Here is a 19382-nt window from a genome sequence, read left to right on the forward strand (position 1 = left end):
TGGTTAAAGGGTCAACATGATGTTTCCCGCATTAGTCTGTACTTCCTGTGAAAAGGTGTGTTCTTCTGAATGTGGTTTATTCACTTCACTCCTTTGGCAACCTATTGTGAAGAGAGAGAAGATATGTAAAGATATTACTATAGATGATGACTCATCAAATTAGGGTCCTCAGGCCAAATCTAGCTTACCTCCTGTTTTTATAAATAAAGTTTTATTGGAACACACATACACACAAAAAGAATGAATCATAGGACCTAGACATAATGCAAATTTAATTTTCTCTAGGCTTTTATTAATATACTAGAGGCCTGGTGCATGAAATTCGTGCATGGGTCAGGGGGAGGGGCCTCAACCTGGCCTGCATCCTCTCGCAATCTGGGACCTTTTGGGGGATGTCCAACTGGCAGTCAGACATCCCTCTTGCAATCTTGGACCACTGGCCCTAACTGCTAGCCTGCCTGCCTGATCTCCCCTAACCGCGTCTGCCTGCCTGCCTGCCTGATTGCCCCTAACCAATCTGCCTGCCTACCTGATCGCCACTAACAACTCTGCCTGACTGCTTGCCTGATCGCCCCTAACCACTCATCTTGCCTGCCTGATCGCCCCTAACCACCTCTGCCTGCCTGTCTCATCACCCCTAACCACTTGCCTGCCAGCCTCATTGGCCCTAACCACTCGCCTGCCTGCCTCATCGCCCCTAACCGCCTCTGCCTGCCTGCCTCATCACCTCCTAACCGCCTCTGCCTGCCTGCCTGCCTGCCTCATCGCCCCTAACTGCCTCTGCCTGCCTGCCTCATCACCGCCTAACCACCTCTGCCTGCCTGCCTGCCTCATCACCCCTAACCACTCGCCTGCCTGCCTCATCGCCCCTAACTGCTAGCTGGGTGGCGGGGCCAGCCGGGGCAAGGGGCCATGGTCGTTCTGATCTGTGATTCTGATTGTTCTGCTGTTTCAGTCGCTGGGCTTTTATTATATTGTCAGTGCTGTTTTCAGTTTTGTTGTGTTCTTTTAGTTAATCAAATTGCTGTCTTATGAATTATTTTCATTTTAAATTTCAGCTTTCAGGCACATTTTCAGATTGTAGATCTATTTCCTTTTGTTTGCATAGTTGAGTTTGATATCTAGTAATGAATAACTTTTTAAGTAATGGTGAAATGTTTATTAAAAGCTTTTTAATGTAATTTTAATTTTTATTCAAGAGAATTTCTGTCTTTGCAGAGTTCATTGCCAAATTTTAAACAAAATGAGTTTTCCGTTGTTCGACAACATGAGGAATTTATCTGGCTTCATGATTCCTTTGTTGAAAATGAAGACTATGCAGGTTACATTGTAAGTGTTGGGGTTCCATTTTAATCCCATTTTTAGGAGTGTTTTAGATACTTTGTGTTGAAATCTTATTTAGCATTTTTAATGAAGTAATGTAATTTTCAAAAATTGCCAGTTACAAAACCTAATTGGTTACCACCTTTAATTCTCAATTGTCTTGTTTGGGAGTGTGGATATGTTATGCTACCTTATTTAAACTTAAATTCTTACTGTATATTGGAATTGTAATGGGCTTGTCCTAGGGATTCATTAAGGGGGTGTTACAAACCATACTAGTTTTGAACCCTTAGGTAGGTAGATTAAATTTAGAGTTGGAGGCTGTTTAAGAGGTTATCTAATTTAAATATGTACCATATGTTGTGCCTTAGCTGTTAACCACACTCAAATGCCATTGAAATCATCCTGACCTGATTCCATCTTCATCCTCATGACCACTCCTCAGTCATTTGCTTCCCTTTCTACAATTGGCAGTGCATTCTTTTGGAGGTTGTTGTTGTTGTTTACAATTACCAGTTTATAGAAAGTATACAACAACTCAGGAACAACCAAATGGAAGACATCTAGAGGACAAGGTATGGGAATATGGGGTGGGCACAGAGCTTTCAGGCCCTCTCTAGGTGCCCCTCCTTCCCCTTCCCAGCATGTCAATATGTTCACCAGCCTGGAAGCTCCTCTTTCTCTTCCTGTCCTATTTCCACCTTTTTCCCCTCTCATCTTCTTGTCTGATGGCGTTTTCTTACTACTTTCTCCTTCTAGAGACTAAATACTCCTCAAAGATCAAGATTGGACATATTTTTATATGTCCATTGCTCAGCATCATGCCTGGCACATAGTAGATGCCATGTGCAAACATGAACAAACACGTGCTTGACTATACTTGATGCTTCTTCCCCTATTGTTTTCCTTGATATAATCATTTTCTTGCAGTCATTTTTATTTAACTTTTCCCTTACTTAATTTTTCTCCCTTGTATCTTACCTGCTCTCTTTAATTTCCATCATTTCCCCTTAACAGTTCTTACAGGCCCTTCCTCCTTTTTTCTTATACCCTTTCTTGAATGATATTTCTCTTCCAGTTAAGGTAAGTGCTTATTTACCCCCTTACTGTGGGTGAATAGAATGAGATTAGTGTGTCTTGTTCTCTTCCTGTTTTTAAGCCAGTGTTTTCTGCTTCTAGTACACTGCTCCAATCCAGGAACCCACTTTAACATCCCTTGCTTGATCTTACTGTTAGCATTCATTAATTTTTAAAAACACAGAATAGCATAAAGGTACTATGAATTCATTAATTTAAGAAATGTATTTGTGCCGTAACCGGTTTGGCTCAGTGGATAGAGCATCGGCCTGTGGACTGAAAGGTCCCAGGTTCGACTCCGGTCAAGGGCATGTACCTTGGTTGCGGGCACGTCTCCGGTGGGGAGTGTGCAGGAGGCAGCTGATCGATGTTTCTAACTCTCTATCTCTCTCCCTTCCTCTCTGTAAAAAAATCAATAAAATATGTTTTTTTAAAAAAAGAAAGGAAAAAAATGTATTTGTATTATACCATTTACATACTTTTGAAAATGATATGCATATTTGCTATACATATTTACTTAGTGTGTAACCAGAGCTTTATGTACCTATAACGAACTACTGTGCTGTCTCCCACGATTCTGCATATATCCTGTTCTTTTTTTAAGTGTGTGTGCATGTGAGAGACAGATAATACTAGAAAATAATGCCCTGCTATATTTCTTTCTTGGTATAAATGGTTTCAAGGATTTGAATTTCTAGACCTAATAAAATTCTCTAACCTGACTTGGGATATTACTGGTGCCCACTTCTAATTCACAAAGTCTTTTATGGTGGCTATAGTACAACTGCTGCAAGAAATAAAATAGTCTTTAAAGTTAGTGATTTGGTTCTATTACAGATCCCACCAGCACCACCAAGACCTGATTTTGATGCTTCAAGGGAAAAACTACAGAAGCTTGGCGAAGGAGAAGGGTCCATGACAAAGGAGGAATTCACAAAGATGAAACAGGAACTGGAAGCGTATGTGATTTTTATTGCTTTTGTTAATTGTGCTTGTTTTAATCCCCTTTTTAATTTTATTTATTTTTTTGTGTGTGTGTGCTCTCCAATATCCCATCCTTTTAATCATTTCACTACAGTGACCCTTTCTGGAAGATGCAAGTTTAAGTCACACAACCAGTGTTAACAGTCATGATCAGAGCCTACAGGAAAATTATAGAATAATTGTCTACATTGTAAAATTCTTTAAATTAATGGTTCAAACAGAACTGAAAATTAGTAATGGAGGGTTCAAAATTTTATGAAAAATAATGACTTTTTAAAGCAGAATAAACTAGTTTTTTATTTATAAGGTCTTAGTCATTAGCAACCTGGTGATTTTTTTAAAAAATATATTTTTATTGATTTCAGAGAGGTAGGAAGAGAGAGATAGAAACATCAATGATGAGAGAGAATCATTGATCGGCTGCCTCCTGCACACCCCCCACTGGGGATCGAGCCTATAAGCCGGGCATGTGCCCTTGACCAGACTTGAACCAGGGACCCTTCAGTCTGTAGGCCAGTGCTCTGTCCGCTGAGCCAAATCGGCTAGGGCAACCTGGTGATCTTTTTTCGACATGTGCATACTACCAAAATTTCTGTTTCTCATAGAAGTATTCACTGAGCAATTCTGCACATATCCTGTTCTTTTTTTAAGTGTGTGTGCATGTGAGAGACAGATTTCTCCCCTCTTCTCTGCCTATAGCTTCTGGCTGAAGAGAATAAAATAGGAGGAAAGTAACAAAAGAGTAGTTTAAAAATGTTTTTTGTTATATAATAATTAGCTCCATATATACTAGAAATGTATTAAATCTTTGAAAATTTGAGATATTTCCTTTTTTAAAAAATTTTTATTGATTTCAGAGAGGAAGCGGGGGGAGAGAGAGAGAGAGAAACATCAATGATGAGAGGGAATCATTGATTGGCTGCCTCCTACATGCGCCCCACACACTGTGGATCAAGCCCACAACCTTCACATGTGCCCAGGCTGGGAATCGAACAATGACCTCCTGGTTCATAGATGAACACTCAACCACTGAGCCACACTGGCTGGGCTTTCCATTTCATTTTTAGCATATTTGTTGAAAATACAAAATACTTTCCCCTTTTATTAAATATTTGAAGTAATTTTGGATTTGCTGTATATTGTTTTTCTGTATTTTGAGAATCTTACAAGGAAATAATTTTTCTTGCATTGTCATCCCCCTCATCATTCTTTTTCTGGTTACTTCTCCCCTTCATGCTTTTCCTTTCTCCTCTTCCACTTAGATTCAGTTATAAGCATATATTCACACTGCTGCTAGAGTCCTTTTCAGAATACTAAGTTCTTGACAAGATAAATTGCAAAGTAGCTCTTCTTTGTCAAAGTATATGATGACAGATATTTTAAGAATTCTGTCAATGCTGGGTGCAAGCAAATAGTCTGATAGAAGATACATAGTTTTATAGTTTATAAGACTGAAAACTGGAAATTAGCAGAGCACATTAATATTGAAGAATCTGTGGTTTTCCAGTGGCCCTGATCATGATTCTTTTGTGGTCTGGTTAGGGGTTGGATAACAGAGAACCTTGGGTTTATTCTACTGCTACCTCCATCCTCTGCATCCTTCTTTTTTGTCTTCACTGAATGACTACCCTCACAGAGATCAAACTTCTCCCAACACTGGTCCTGCTGGTTTGCTGGTATGTAAAACTTATCCTCCTTGCACGTAGTTGAAGCAAGAATATTGGGCCTTTTCCTTAAGTGTTTTTTTTTTTTTCTTCAAACTGACATGTATTACTGTATGATCGTTGTGATTCACTGATATTAAAATATTTTAAACACAGTTCTTCGATGTAATGGTAAAAATTAGTCTCTGTGTGGTGTGTTTCTTTCTTGTGTTTCTGGGTCATTAGAAGAAAATATGTATTAATGTTGAAAATATGCTTACTTAGATTTGGGTTTTGATATTTTTTTACATGAAGGTGTTTAAAAGTATTAATTAAATCTAGAAATTGAATCAGTAAAATTGTACCCAATAATTTGTAGTATACTTTCTCTGAAGCTGAAAACAAACATCCCTATAGTTATCTTTAAAATCAACTTGCATAGGAAGAAAGGTTCATAAAACCAAAAATATTAACATTTAACTATAATAAGTACTATTAACTAGCATGAAGTCTTTTCAGAGCTGGGTTTTATATATTAACAATTCAACTAAAACCTTTGTTTACTTGGATTATATCTCTAATTTTGCATTTAGAATAATTTAAAGATTACTTGCTGAAAATATGCAGATGATTTTCTAAATGATGCAGTGTTTTACCTATAATTTTGTGTATTGTTTCTAGTGAATACTTGGCAATATTCAAGAAGACTGTTGCAATGCATGAAGTATTCCTGTGTCGTGTGGCAGCACATCCTATTTTGAGAAAAGATTTAAATTTCCATGTCTTCTTGGAATATAATCAAGATGTGAGTATTGAATTGATTAAAGTAGTGATCAGGGCTTATTTTTAAAGAGTCATTGGAAAAGGTAGGCAGTAGTTTAAAAAGGCTTATGGTCTTCATTTATAAGTTCTTATTTTTCAAGAAAGGCAGTTTAAAGTGACACTTTTTCAATGGCAGGGCAGTATTTCAGTAGAACTTGAGTAGATTAATTGAAATGACAGTATATCATGTCACTACATGGGACATTGATTTTCATCCTAAATTGTGAACTTTTTAAGAAATAAGGTTAGCCTGGCCAGTGTTGTTCAGTGGTTGAGTGTCAACCCATAAACCAGGAAGTCACAGTTCGATTCCTGGTCAGGGCACATGCCTGGGTTGCTGCCTCAATCCCCAGTAGAGGGCATGTAGGAGGAGCCGATCAGTGATTCTCTCTCATCATTGTTTCTATCTCTCTCTTCCTCTCCCTTCCTCTTTGAAATCAATAAAAGTATTGTTTTAAAAAGAAAAATAAGGTTATAAAATTGATTAATGTTTCTTAAATTTGAGTTTGGAATCTTCTGAAGCCTTATGGACAATTCCAGGGAGGTGCTTGAGCTAAAGAATTCTAGTTTACCTTTGGTTTAATTATTGACTCTTAATCTGTTTAACTGACCTTCGTGCTGATCACTCTTAATTTTTCTCCTTCCCTCCCTGCCTAAAAACTCTGTTTTAGAGAAGAATAAAAAACTCTATTTTAGTGCAGAAAGAGAGATTGAAGCAGTTGAGCTTTAAAGATTTCTTCATTCATTGTGCTGGCAAAAGAAAAAATTTAGTGGGTGGCTGTTACAGATCTTGTTATCTATCTTTGGATGACAAAATTAACTCATAATTTTAGCAAAAAACAAATATAGCATGGTGTGTATTTGCTTACAAGAGTACATCAAGCCGAAACCGGTTTGGCTCAGTGGATAGAGCGTCGGCCTGCAGACTGAAAGGTCCCAGGTTCGATTCCGGTCAAGGACATGTACCTGGGTTGCGGGCACATCCCCAGTAGGAGATGTGCAGGAGGCAGCTGATTGATGTTTCTCTCTCATCGATGTTTCTAACTCTCTATCTCTCTCCCTTCCTCTCTGTAAAAAATCAATAAAATATATTTTTAAAAAAAAAGAGTACATCAAGATTAAAAGAAATTGTGTGTGTACATTTGCCCTTCCAGTTTGGTTTTAATAGATATGACAATAAAGTCTAGCAGTAGAGAAAAATGAAAAATTTTAACAGGGTATGAAGTAACTCAAGATCACAGAAGTATAACAGCTTAAGCATGATTACTTTCACAAGCATAAATGTGATATGTGGTACTGTCATATGGTCTTTTATAAATTGTAAAGAATGCTAGCTAGAGGAACCAAGATGGCGGCGTAAGGTACAGACCTGTGCGTGCTGTTTCCCACAACAACATCGAGACTACCAACTATAAAACAAACAGCTGTCATTCAGAACCATGGGAAGGCTGGCCTGTGGAAGCTCTACAACTGGAAGGAAAGAAAGAAGAGCATTGAGACTGAGTAGGTTGTGCAGAGGCTCCAAGAACGGAGGTACGGAATCGCGGGCCAGGCTGGCTGCAACTGGATGCGCAGTTCTTTTCAACCAGAAGGGGAGGCGGACTATCAAATCCACTGAGCGTGGTTGGGGCGGGATACTAAGCTCCCAGACCCCTACGGGGAGAAGCGGGACGGCCTTGCAACGACCCAGAGAGCGAGAGTGGCTGTCTCACGGAACTGCTGCTCGCCGGCACTCGGGGACCTGAGTTGCTGAGTTGCGGAGTGGCTAGTAGAAGCGGAGACGCCATTGCCCTTGGCCCCGCGCTGGTGATTCCCGGGGACCCTGCCCTACTCAAATTACATCCTCAACCAAGCTGTGCTAGTGATACAAAGAGAACCACCGACACTTTCGCAGCCCAGCCCAGCAGAATGCAGATTTCAACTCCTCGCATACATAAGGGACACAATAAAGAAGCAGAAACAGGTTTGGAGGAAGCCGGAGCCGGACACGGCTGGGCCAGTGACGTGGAACCGCTGTACCAGCAAATGCACAGGCAGACCCACCAGATCTAGTATCACATGGGACGCTGGGTGATGGCAGACAGGCAATTTGTGCACTTGGTAGAAAACGAAATCCAAGCAAGCATACCAGATATTCAGCCACCAAGAACACCTGGAGATTTTGTCCAGCAAGGAGCCGCCCAACAAAAGACAGAATGCCAAACTTCGTGTTGCCCCGGTGAGGTCGGGAAGGCCCCGGTGAGGCCAATATGGCCCCGGTGAGGTCGGGACGCCCCAGAGAAGTCGAGAAGGCCCCAGTGAGGTCGGGACAGCCCCGGTGTGGCCGGGACAGCCCCAGTGAGGTTGAGACGGCCCCGGTGAGGTCGGGACGGCCCCGGTGAGGTTGAAACGGATAATAAAGACCAATATAAACTGATGAACAAAAATAGATGCAGAGGCAGAGCAGCATTGAACAGACTGTCAAACTACAGTGGGAAGCCTGGGGAGGGTTTGGGGGGCGTTAAGAGATCAACCGAAGGACTTACATGCATGCATATAAGAATAACCAATGGCCGAACCGGTTTGGCTCAGTGGATAGAGCGTCGGCCTGCGGACTCAAGGGTCCCGGGTTCGATTCCGGTCAAGGGCATGTACCTTGGTTGCGGGCGCATCCCCACTGGGGGGTGTGCAAGAGGCAGCTGATCGATGTCTCTCTCTCATCGATGTTTCTGGCTCTCTATCCCTCTCCCTTCTTCTCTGTAAAAAATCAATAAAATATATTAAAAAAAAAAAAAGAATAACCAATGGACACAAGACACTGGGGGGTAGGGGAGACCTGGGGAATGTCAAGGGGGGGAAAAAGGAGACATATGTAATACTCTTTGTAATACTTTAAGAAATAAAAATTATTTAAAAAATAAAATAAAAATTTAAAAAATAATAATAAAATAAAATAATCAATGTGTGTTGGAGGGCCTAAAGATAGAGCAGTGAATTCTAACTTGGAAGGGTTACATGAAGAGAGGTGCCTTTTAATTTGAATGTTTAAGTCTGAATAGCAGTTTTGATGAGAGGGGAGGTACCATTTCAGGTACAGAGGAACCTAAAAGTTCAGATTCTTTTGAGAATTATTTGGAACATAAGTTTTGGTGGAGGTAAGTTAATGGGTGAAAAGATAAAATTGAATCAGATTGTTGAAAATCTTTAGTAACATACTAAGGAGATTGGCCTTTATTCTCTGAACATTGTGAAACTGTAAAGTTATTAAGTAAAGAAAAGATGCTCAAAATTTGATTTTGGAAAGTTATCCCAAAGCAGCAGAATGGATTGGATTGAGATGAAGGATGTTAACTAGTAGTCTGATGTAGTAGTCTAGGCAAGAGATAATGAGGACATTTACTAGGACAGAGTTAATATAAAGAACAGATATCAGACATTTGCTGGTAGAATTTGAGCTGTGAGAGAAAGAAATTGTAGATTATTTAAAGAATTTTAATGAGAGGTATGGGGTTTTAGGGAGTATATAGGAGTGTGAGAGACTGGTTGGATGGGGAGCCATGAATAGGGAACAGGAAGAGGAAAAATTTGGAGGTTAGATTGTGGAGAGCGTATAATGAGTACTGTCTTAGACTCATGTGATATGAGATTAGCATAATCTCCATGTAAGGATATGATATATACATAGGGTCCTAGCTGGTTTGGCTCAGTAGATAGAATGAACATCGGCCTGTGGACTGAAGGGTCCTGGGTTTGATTCCAGTCAACAGCACATGCCCAGGTTGTGAGCTCGATCCCAGTAGGGGGCATGCAGAAGGCAGCCGTTCAATGATTCTCTCTCATCATTGATGTTTCTCTCTCTCCCTTTCTCTCTGAAATCAATAAAAACATATTTTTTTAAAAAGATACGATATAGGCAGTTGGATCTATGAATCAGGAAAGAGCTGAGGGGTAGTGATAGAGATGATAGAGATTTGTGAGTTATTTACATAAAGGTGAGCATTGAAGCCATGCCAGTAGATAAGGAAGTTAGATAGGATGCTCCTTTATGGGACACCCTAATGTAGCAAGTGGTAAAGTCAGAGTTGTTGGCTGCTTCTCAGTTTTGCCTTAGATAACCATTCATGCCACTCAAAGTCATCATTTGTGTCCCTTGAACTCGAAGTTGCTGACAACAAAAACAGGACAGTAGATGATGTTTGGATGAATTTAGAGTGAAGAATGTGCAGAATATATTTTCAGACCTTTTACAGAAGTGTATGATGGTATATTGTACACCAATAAATTTTATGTTTAAAGGAACTTCTGAGTTAACATTTTAGTTGTCTTTACATTATATAGTAGTGCTAGATAGGATATGATGAGAGGTCTACTTACAACAGAATTATTAAATATACACTGAGATATCTAGGTCTTTTTGTAGATCAGCTGAATCTGAATCTTTGAGGTGAGGCCAAACTTTTCTTTAATTCCCTGAAGTTTGAAAATGGTTAATATACATGATGAAATTGCTACTTTATTAAGTTTAAAAACTGGGATCTTTTTGAAATTGCCCTGTTGACATCAAAGTGTAAAAAAGGCGTTAATTTCCATTTGTAATTTTTTAAAATGCTAACTTCTACTTACCTTTCTTTCAGTTGAGTGTGCGAGGAAAAAATAAAAAAGAGAAACTTGAAGATTTCTTTAAAAACATGGTTAAATCAGCAGATGGAGTAATTGTTTCAGGAGTAAAGGTAAGATTTTATTTGATTAATAGGAGTATTTGTTTAAGAATTTACTCCTTTTTTAAAAAATTTTTTTTTTATTGATTTCAGAGAGAATAGATACTCTTTTCAGCTAGGGCAAGAATTTACTCCTTTTAAAAGGAAGCTAGACTGAACATTTAGATGTGTAAAAGATTATATTCGAGTAAAAGAGAAATTTGGGCAGTAGAATCCTTAGGCCTAGGAAATTGGACCCCCTACCTTGGGTACACTCTTGCAGCGGTTCTCAACCTGTGGGTCGCGACCCCTTTGTGGGTCGAATGATCCTTTCACAGGGGTCGCCTAAGACCATCAGAAAACACATATATAATTACATATTGTTTTTGTGATTAATCACTATGCTTTAATTATGTTCAATTTGTAACAATGAAATTGGGGGTCACCACAACATGAGGAACTGTGTTAAAGGGTCGCGGCATTAGGAAGGTTGAGAACCACTGCTTTAGAGCTTCCTTTTCCAAGGGTCAGAGATTTGCAGGTCCAGGGGAATTTGCCTACCTGAACCCCACACCTCTTCCTCCAAACCAGACCGTGCTCCAGTTATCTAGAACCCTAGATATCTTTAGCCAAATTCCAAGCCTACCTCCAGGTCCTGCATGGGCTTTTTCCCTGAGTCCATCCTCCAGTGGGTAGACAGTGCTACTGGTGTGTGCACTCTGTGGGTGATCAAGGGGTGACTATAGGACAGCTGAATAGAGGGAAGGCACAGGGGAGAAAATCAGTATACAGGATGGACTGTCCATCCACATGCACAAGAAATCCATCTGGATGCCCTGCAGAGCTGCAGGGTGGGACATAAATGTGGCTCAGCAGTTGAGCATCAGCCCAGGAACCAAGAGGTCACTGGTTCGATTCCTGGTAAGGGCACATGCCTGGGTTGTGGGCTCAATCCCCAGTAGGGATGTGTGCAGGAGGCAGCCGATTGATGATGTTCCTCTTTCATCGATGTTTCTTTCTATCCTTCTCCCTTCCTCTCTAAATAATTAATTAATTAATTAATTAATTATTTTGAGTTACTAGCTGTTGCTTTAAAAACAAAAAAAGACTCCTTCCATTTGTACACTTGCCCTTGGCCTTACAAATGTTAGGAGCAGACCTGGATTCACATTGGGAATTAGAAGAGCTAAGTTGATGTTTTGGTCTTGTCTCATAGTAGCTATATGATCTTTTTTTTTTTTTTTAATATATTTTTATTGATTTTTTACAAAGAGGAAGGGAGAGGGATAGAGAGTTAGAAACATCGACTAGAGAGAAACATCGATCAGCCGCCTCCTGCACACTCCCTACTGGGGATGTGCTCGCAACCAAGGCACATGCCCTTGACCGGAATCGAACCTGGGACCCTTGAGTCTGAAGGCTGACGCTCTATCCACTGAGCCAAACTGGTCAGGGCTCATAGTAGCTATATGATCTTGAGAAAAGTCTCTTTCTCTGAATCTGTTTTCCATTTTCAAAATGCAGTTAATAATACTGCCTGGCTCACGGGATTGTTAGAAAGACTGAATGAGATAATATGTGTGAAAATACTTACAAAGTTAATTATTTACCTACATAACACCTAACTTTTTCTTAATGGTGTCCTAAAATGATATAAGACTTAATTTGTCTGAAGACTCATACCATTAAAATATAAGAGTAAAATGCTTATATTACACTATCAAGCAATTACTAAGCTATAAATAATGCTGCTTTGTCATCGTTACCTGTTCTATAGATACATCTACAATAAAACTTAGGTGTAAAGTACTATTTATTTGAATTATACTTTGATTTTTCAGAGATAGGTCAATTGATATGTTGACTATGCATGTGCTATAACTACTTTCTAATAAGGACTCAGCCTACTTCCATTTTGATGCTGCTTATGCACTAATATTGAACATTTTTCTTAGCATTTAGTGTAAACCACTATATTGATTAGGGTTTTGATAAAGTAGTAACTAAAATTTTAACATTTACAATGTGATGTTTGATAGCCCACATTTTCTTATTTAATCTTCACTACAATCCTGCAAGTTAATGTTATCCCCATTTTTACAGTTAGGAGAACTGGTACACATGAATTACAGATTTAAATGTCATTCTGTCAGTATTTGGCTTCTAGTTTTCTGTTGATGTGGATCTTGAATTACATCATTTCAACTGGTGCTCTTTCAATAAACAATGGACATTTTAGAAGGGAGGAAAGTACTGTTAATAATTTTTATTTTGATGTTTATCTAACTTTGCTCCAAAAAAAAAAAATTGAAGACAGTGGTTGATATAATAATTGCTCCCAGCCTTCTGAAATGGCCCATAGTATACATAATAGACCAAGAGAAATAGACTTACTTGTCCATCAGAATTTTTTCTTTATTTCTCAAAAACAATTGGTCACTCCCACTGACAATAATGTATTTGTTGGGGTGTAAAGGCAGAGCATGAGTACGAACACGTTTCAGAGAACCATATGGGGAGCTCTAAGCCTTCAGCTGCAAAACCATAGAAGATCTCTTACTTGATAGATAGAAATTCATGTTTATTAAAGTCTGAATTTGTTGGTGAAATCAATATAACATCTGATTATTAAGGATAGGATGCTGTTTTACTAATGATCTTTTGTGATTATAATGATAACAAAATGGTTTACATATTACACTAAAGCAAACAATTGAAAAAAGTTCATATTTTCTTTTGATCCTATAGGATGTAGATGATTTCTTTGAGCATGAACGAACATTCCTTTTAGAATATCATAACCGAGTTAAAGATGCATCTGCTAAATCTGATAGGATGACAAGATCCCACAAAAGTAAGGCTTTACTTATGTTATTTACAATTTATAAAAGTCTTGATATAAAGCAGCATTTCTTAAACTGTAGTCTATGAAGCCTTGGTTCTGAGGCCCTTTTTAGCAAGTCTGTGATGTCAAAACCATTTTCATAATAATACTATGATGCCTTTTGCCTTTTTCATCATGTTGATGTTTATTTTATTTTATTTTTTTAATGCCCTTGACCAGAATCAAACCTGGGACCCTTTGGTCCACAGACTGACTCTCTATCAACTGAGCCAAACCATCTAGGGCAACATTTATATTCATGATGCAAAAGCCATCCTATATAATAAAAGCATAATATGCAAATCAACCGAACGGTGGAACAACCGGTTGGAGGTGGGCGGGGCCGGCGAGCAGGCGGCGCCAGGCCAGCCAAGGCACATGCCAGCGAGCAGAGGGAGGGGATGGCGATTGGGGGGGGCGGTGGTGACTGGCAGCGGCAGAGGGGCAATGGGGGCAATGGGCAGGGCCGGCTGGTGCTGTCTCCTGATCAGCCTGCCCGGTCGCCTCCCGCAGAGGGAGGCCAGATTGCAGGCCTAAGCCGTCAGTCAGATATCCCCTGAGGGCTCCTGGACTGCAAGAGGGCACAAGCCGGGCTGAAGGAACCACCCCCCCTCCAGTGCACGAATTTTCGTGCACCAGGCCTCTAGTGATGAATACAATTGCTGGTACCTTAGCACAAATCAAGGCAGTGGCATCAAACTGTACTAATAATAATCACTGTATTCTTTCCCTCAAAGTTCATTTAAGAATGTCCTTGAGTACACTTTTTTTTTTCATCCTTTACATGGTAAAATGGGAGGTATGCATACAGCACTTTGTATACTGAAGTATGATGGTTCTCTCTAGTAAAGCATTTTAGTGATTGAGTTCCAACTGACTTAGCTACTTTTTTCATAAGAGACCATTTTTACTTGAAAGAATGGCTGACAGACTATGATTATTCATACGTTAGTGTTTGTTAGACATGTTCTTAAAAATTCACTAAGTGAGTCTGTCACTTTAAGGAAAACAACTGACAGTATTTGTGGACAATGATAAAAGTCAAGCTATTCAGCAGTAATTAGAAGTTCGGAAAACTTGTTTTCATTACCATGAGTTTGCATCACAATAATTAAAGACTTGTCTGAAATTCCATTCTTGATTTTTATATAAACTGTAAAAATGCTGTGTTCTTCCACTTGCTTCCATGGTGTGTTCTATTTTATATCTATTTTTCTATATCAATTATTTTTTAAATGCCAATAAAAATAATTGGTAAGGTTTTAAAAAAAATAAAGACTTGTCTGAGATTAATGATATTAGTGAATGATATTTTTAATATTGTATACTGAAATGTGTCAACTTTCAAGTATGTCAAGATTTGTATCATTTGTTGAACCGATACTTTCTAAATGCATGATGTTATAAAATTGTGTGTGTAAACGATCCATTCAAAATGCAAGATAGGCTAATGGTTTTTAACAGCTTTATTGATGTATAATTGATATCAATAAGATGCAATGTTCAAAGTATGCAATTTGATAAGTTTTGACATATGTTTGAAATCATCACTACAATAAAATTAAATGAACATATCCATCACCACCAAAAGTTTCTTTGTGACCCTTTGCAATCCCCCTGTCCCACTCATGTATTGTCTCTATAGATCAGTTTGCATTTCAAGTGGAATAATACAGTATGGACACTTTATTGTCTAGCTTTGAAATTCAACAAAATTATTTTGAAATTCATCCATGTTCTGCATATCAATAGTTCATTACTTTTTATTGCTGAGTGGCATTCCATTTTATGGATATATTATGATTGTTTATCTATATAGCTGTTGGTGAACATTTGAGTTACTAGCTGTTGGCTATTGTGAATAAAGCTTACATGAGCCATTTTATGTAAGTACTAGAGGCCCGGTGCACAAAAATTTGTGCACTCGGGGGGAGGGTGTCCCTCAGCCCAGCCTGTGCCCTCTCGCAGTCTGGGACCCCTCGGGGGATGACCACTTGCTGGCTTAGGCCTGCTCCCCGGGGGATTGGGCCTAAGATGGCAATCAGACATCCCTCTGGCAACCCGGCAGCCCTCAGGGGATGTCCACTTGCCAGCGGGGAGCAGACCTAAGCTGCAGTCGGACATCCTTAGTGCTGCTGAGGAGGCAGGAGAGGCTCCCACCACCACGGCTGTACTGGCAGCCATCAGCCTGGCTTGTGGCTGAGCAGAGCTCCCCCATGTGGGAGCGCCCTGACCAACAGAGGGCAGCTTCTGCATTGAGCGTCTACCCCCTGGTGGTCAGTGTGTGTCATAGTGGCCAGTCATTCCCAGTCCTTCTGCTAGGGTCAGTTTGCATATTACCCTTTTACTATATAGGATAGAGGCCTGGTGCACGGGTGGGGGCCGGCTGGTGTCCCAGATCAGGGTGGGGGTCCCGCTTGGGTGCCTGGCCAGCCTGGATGAGGGGCTGATGGCTGTTTGCATCTGGTTGCACCCCCTTCAGGGTGGGGGTCCCCACTGGGGTGCCTGGCCAGTCTGGGTGAGGGGCTGAGGGCTGTTTTCAGGCTGGTGGGCGACTGAAGCTTCCAACCTCTCCTTTTTCTTTTTTTTCTTTTTATTCTGGGATTTATTTACCTTCTATGGCTGTCACTGGAGCTGAGAGCCGGCTCCAGCTCTGAGGCCCGGCTCCAGCTTGAGGCCTTGGCTGCTGAAAGCAGGTATCTGGGGTTTGTTTGGCTTCTATAATTGAAACACTGTTGCAGCTCCAGCTCTGAGACCTCAGCTGGCTGAAAGCAGGTATCTGGGGTTTGTTTAGCTTCTATAATTGAAACATAGTTGCTGTTGGAGCTGTTGCTTTCAGGCTCAGAGCCGGCCGAGGCAGGCGGGGAACCTTGGCTTCCTCCATCACTGGAGCTAGCAAACCACCTGCTCGCTTCAGCTGCGTGGCTGCCGGCCGCCATCTTGGTTGGCAGTTAATTTGCATATCGCCCTGATTAGCCAATGGGAAGCGTATCAGAGGTACAGTTAATTACCCTATTTGTCTTTTATTAGATAGGATTTGTATAAACCTAGGCTTTCATTTCTCTTGGGTAATACCTAGAAAATAGAATGGCTGGGTCATGTGGTAAAGTATAACTTATTTTTAAAATGCCAAACTTTTTCCCAAAATGATTATACAATTTTACATTCCTATCAGTGGTGCATGAGAGTTATTCTTCATCCTTGTTAAGAAGGATAATCAGGCCCTAGCTGGTTTCGCTCAATGGGCGTCAGCCTGCAGACTGAATGGGTCCCAGGTTCGATTCTGGTCAAGGGCACATGCCCGGGTTGCAGGTTTGGACCCCAGTAAGGGGCATGCAGGAGGCAGCCGATCAATGATTCTCTCTCATCATTGATGTTTCTATCTCTCTCTCCCTCTTTCTTCCTCTCTGAAATCAATAAAAATATATATTTTTAAAGAAGGATAATCAGTCTTTTTAATTTTAGCCATTCTAATAAGAATAGTGGTGTCTTGATGTGGTTTTAATTTGCATATTTCTAACAACCAGTGATGTTAAACATCTTTTCTTGTGTAAGTCCTCCAATTTTATTCTTCTTTATAATAGTTGTTTTGGCCCTGGCTGGTTTGACTCGGTGGATGAAGCGAGTTTCGATTCCCCAGTTGCAGGCTCAGTTCCCAGTAGGGGGAGTGCAGGAGGCAATCGGTCAATGATTCTCTCTCATTATTGATGTTTCTATCTATCTCTCCCTCTCCCTTCCTCTCTTAAATCAATAAAAATATTTTTTAAAGTTGTTTTGGCCCCTCTAGGTAGTTTATATTTTCATACAGATTTTAAAATCAGCTTGTCACTTTCTACAAAAATGCCAGCTAAGATTATAATTGGAATTGTATAGAATCTGTAGATCAATTTGGGGAGGATTGACATTTTAAATTGATCTTCTATACATGAATATGGCATACTTTCCATTTAGTTAGGTCTCTAAATTCTTCCAGCAATGTTTTATAGTTTCCATTGTACAGATCTTTTACATCTTAGTTAGATCGATCCCTGGTTATTTCTGGATGCTTTGTAAATGATGTGTTTTTTACCTTTCAGCTTTTGGTTGTTCTTTGCTAATGTGTAGAAATACAGTGTATTTTCAATATTGATCTTATATCTTGCAACCTTACTAAATAAATAAACTCACTAGTTCTAGTAACTATTTTGTAGATTCCTTAGTATTTTCTACATAGATGGTCATCTGCTAATAAAAATAATTATACTTCCTTTCCAGTTTAGATGCCATTTCCTTCTTTTCCTTGCACCATTGTACTGTACACTACCTTCCACTACAGTGCTGATGGAAGTGTTGAGGGCAGGCATCTTTACCTTGATCCTTATCTTCTTGGGAAAGTATTTGGTCTTAAACCATTATTTGTGAAGTTAGGTGTAGGTTTCCTAGATGACTTTTTTTAGGTTGAGAAAATTCTCTTAAATTACTAGTTTTCTGAATGGGTTTTTTTTTAATATATTTTTATTGATTTCAGAGAGGGAGAGAGATAGAAACATCAATGATGAGAGAGAATCATTGATTGGCTGCCTCCTGCACACCCCCTACCGGGACCGAGCCCACAACCCGGGCATGTTCCCTGACCAGGAATCGAACCAGACTCCTGGTTCATAGGTCAATGCTCAACCACTGAGCCACACTGGTCGGGTCAAAGTTTCCCTTTATAAAAGTTAAATTTTAGCCTTATGGGTTTAATGTTTTTTGGGTTTGTTTGTTTTTTAAATTTTTGTTAATTCTCAAGGATATTTTTCCATTGATTTTTAGAGATAGTGGAAGAGAGAGCGAGAGACAGAGAGAGAGAAACATCTATGTGAGAGAGATACATTGATTGGTTGCCTCCTGTATGTACCCCGACCAGGGCTGGGTATCAAGCCTGCAACCAAGGTCCGTGCCCTTGACAGGAATCAAACCTGGGACCCTTCAATCCGCAGGCCGACACTCTTATCCATTAAGTCAAACCAGCTAGGGCTAATGTAATTTTAAATGATATAATAAAGTATAATGTAAGGATTACTGTTTCATTAGGGAATAAACACATTAAAGCCTTGTAAAAATACTGCTAGTATAAGTGGAAATTTTCATACATTAGGCAGTGTCTTGGATTTCATTAATTAGTACTATACTTACTATGTGCCAGGTATGTAGTAACATTTACTAACATATTTAATTCTCCAAATAATAATATGAGGTGGGTACCATTATTATCCCCATTTCCAGATGAGAAAACTGAGGCATAGACGGGTTAAGTGATATATATGTCCAAGGTCATGTAGCTGGTGAGTTTGGAAGATGGGGTTGGGTCCTAGGCAGTTTGGTTCTAGGTCCAGCCTCTTAACCATAGCATTCTACTATCCTTTCTCTGAACCAAATAGAAGCATCTGCTATATATAATCTTTTCTCAACAAGTGCATTGTCCTGTGCAACAAGCCCTAGGAAGAGTGTTGTGCTGAAGTTTGGTACTTTGCTCCTAGTACCCAAGAGTAATGGTGGCACCATTTATCTAGCTTCCCAAGCTCCATAATTTCCCCTCCTGTGTCAGGTCTACTGTTTACAAATCCTCCCTATTACATTTCCTAAATATCATTTAGCTTTGTTAGTTCCTCTGTGCTCTCACTGTTCCCACTATCTTGATCCTGGCTCTCAGTTTCTAGGTTGATTACTCTGTTTTCTGTTCTCTGTACTTCTAGTCTTTATTCCAGGAAGCAGTATTTTTTTTTTTTTTTTTTTTTTGAGAGAGTGGAAGGGAGAGGGGAGAGAGAAACATCCATTGGTTGCCTCCCAAAACTGATCCGACTGGGGCCAGGGATCGAGCCTGCAACTGGTGTACATGCCCTTTGACCTCAATCAAAACCAGGACCCTTCAGTCCACAGGCTGATGCTTTATCCATTGAACCAACCTGGCTAGGGCACAGTATTTTTTTTAAAACTACATACTTATCAGGT

The 19382-nt window shown here is 39.9% G+C and overlaps 1 protein-coding gene across 5 annotated transcripts in view; it reads left to right on the forward strand.

The window, feature by feature from the left end:
- The window catches only part of SNX6 (sorting nexin 6), a 53896-nt gene that overhangs the window by 15325 nt on the left and 19189 nt on the right, over positions 1 to 19382 (forward strand). For 2 of the 5 annotated variants that reach the window (XM_006085840.3, XM_014453322.2), the window contains exons 4-8: positions 1219 to 1329; positions 3238 to 3359; positions 5709 to 5832; positions 10463 to 10558; positions 13274 to 13379. In XM_006085840.3, the coding sequence (XP_006085902.1) occupies positions 1219 to 1329; positions 3238 to 3359; positions 5709 to 5832; positions 10463 to 10558; positions 13274 to 13379 (559 nt within the window). Of the gene's footprint in view, positions 1 to 1218; positions 1330 to 1694; positions 1899 to 3237; positions 3360 to 5708; positions 5833 to 10462; positions 10559 to 13273; positions 13380 to 19382 lie in introns of all 5 variants that reach the window. The other 3 variants (XM_023751522.1, XM_023751523.1, XM_014453323.2) reach the window with 2 other exon arrangements.

The sequence above is a fragment of the Myotis lucifugus genome, unplaced genomic scaffold (assembly GCF_000147115.1).
Source record: "Myotis lucifugus unplaced genomic scaffold, Myoluc2.0 scaffold_22, whole genome shotgun sequence".
Classification (NCBI taxonomy): domain Eukaryota; kingdom Metazoa; phylum Chordata; class Mammalia; order Chiroptera; family Vespertilionidae; genus Myotis; species Myotis lucifugus.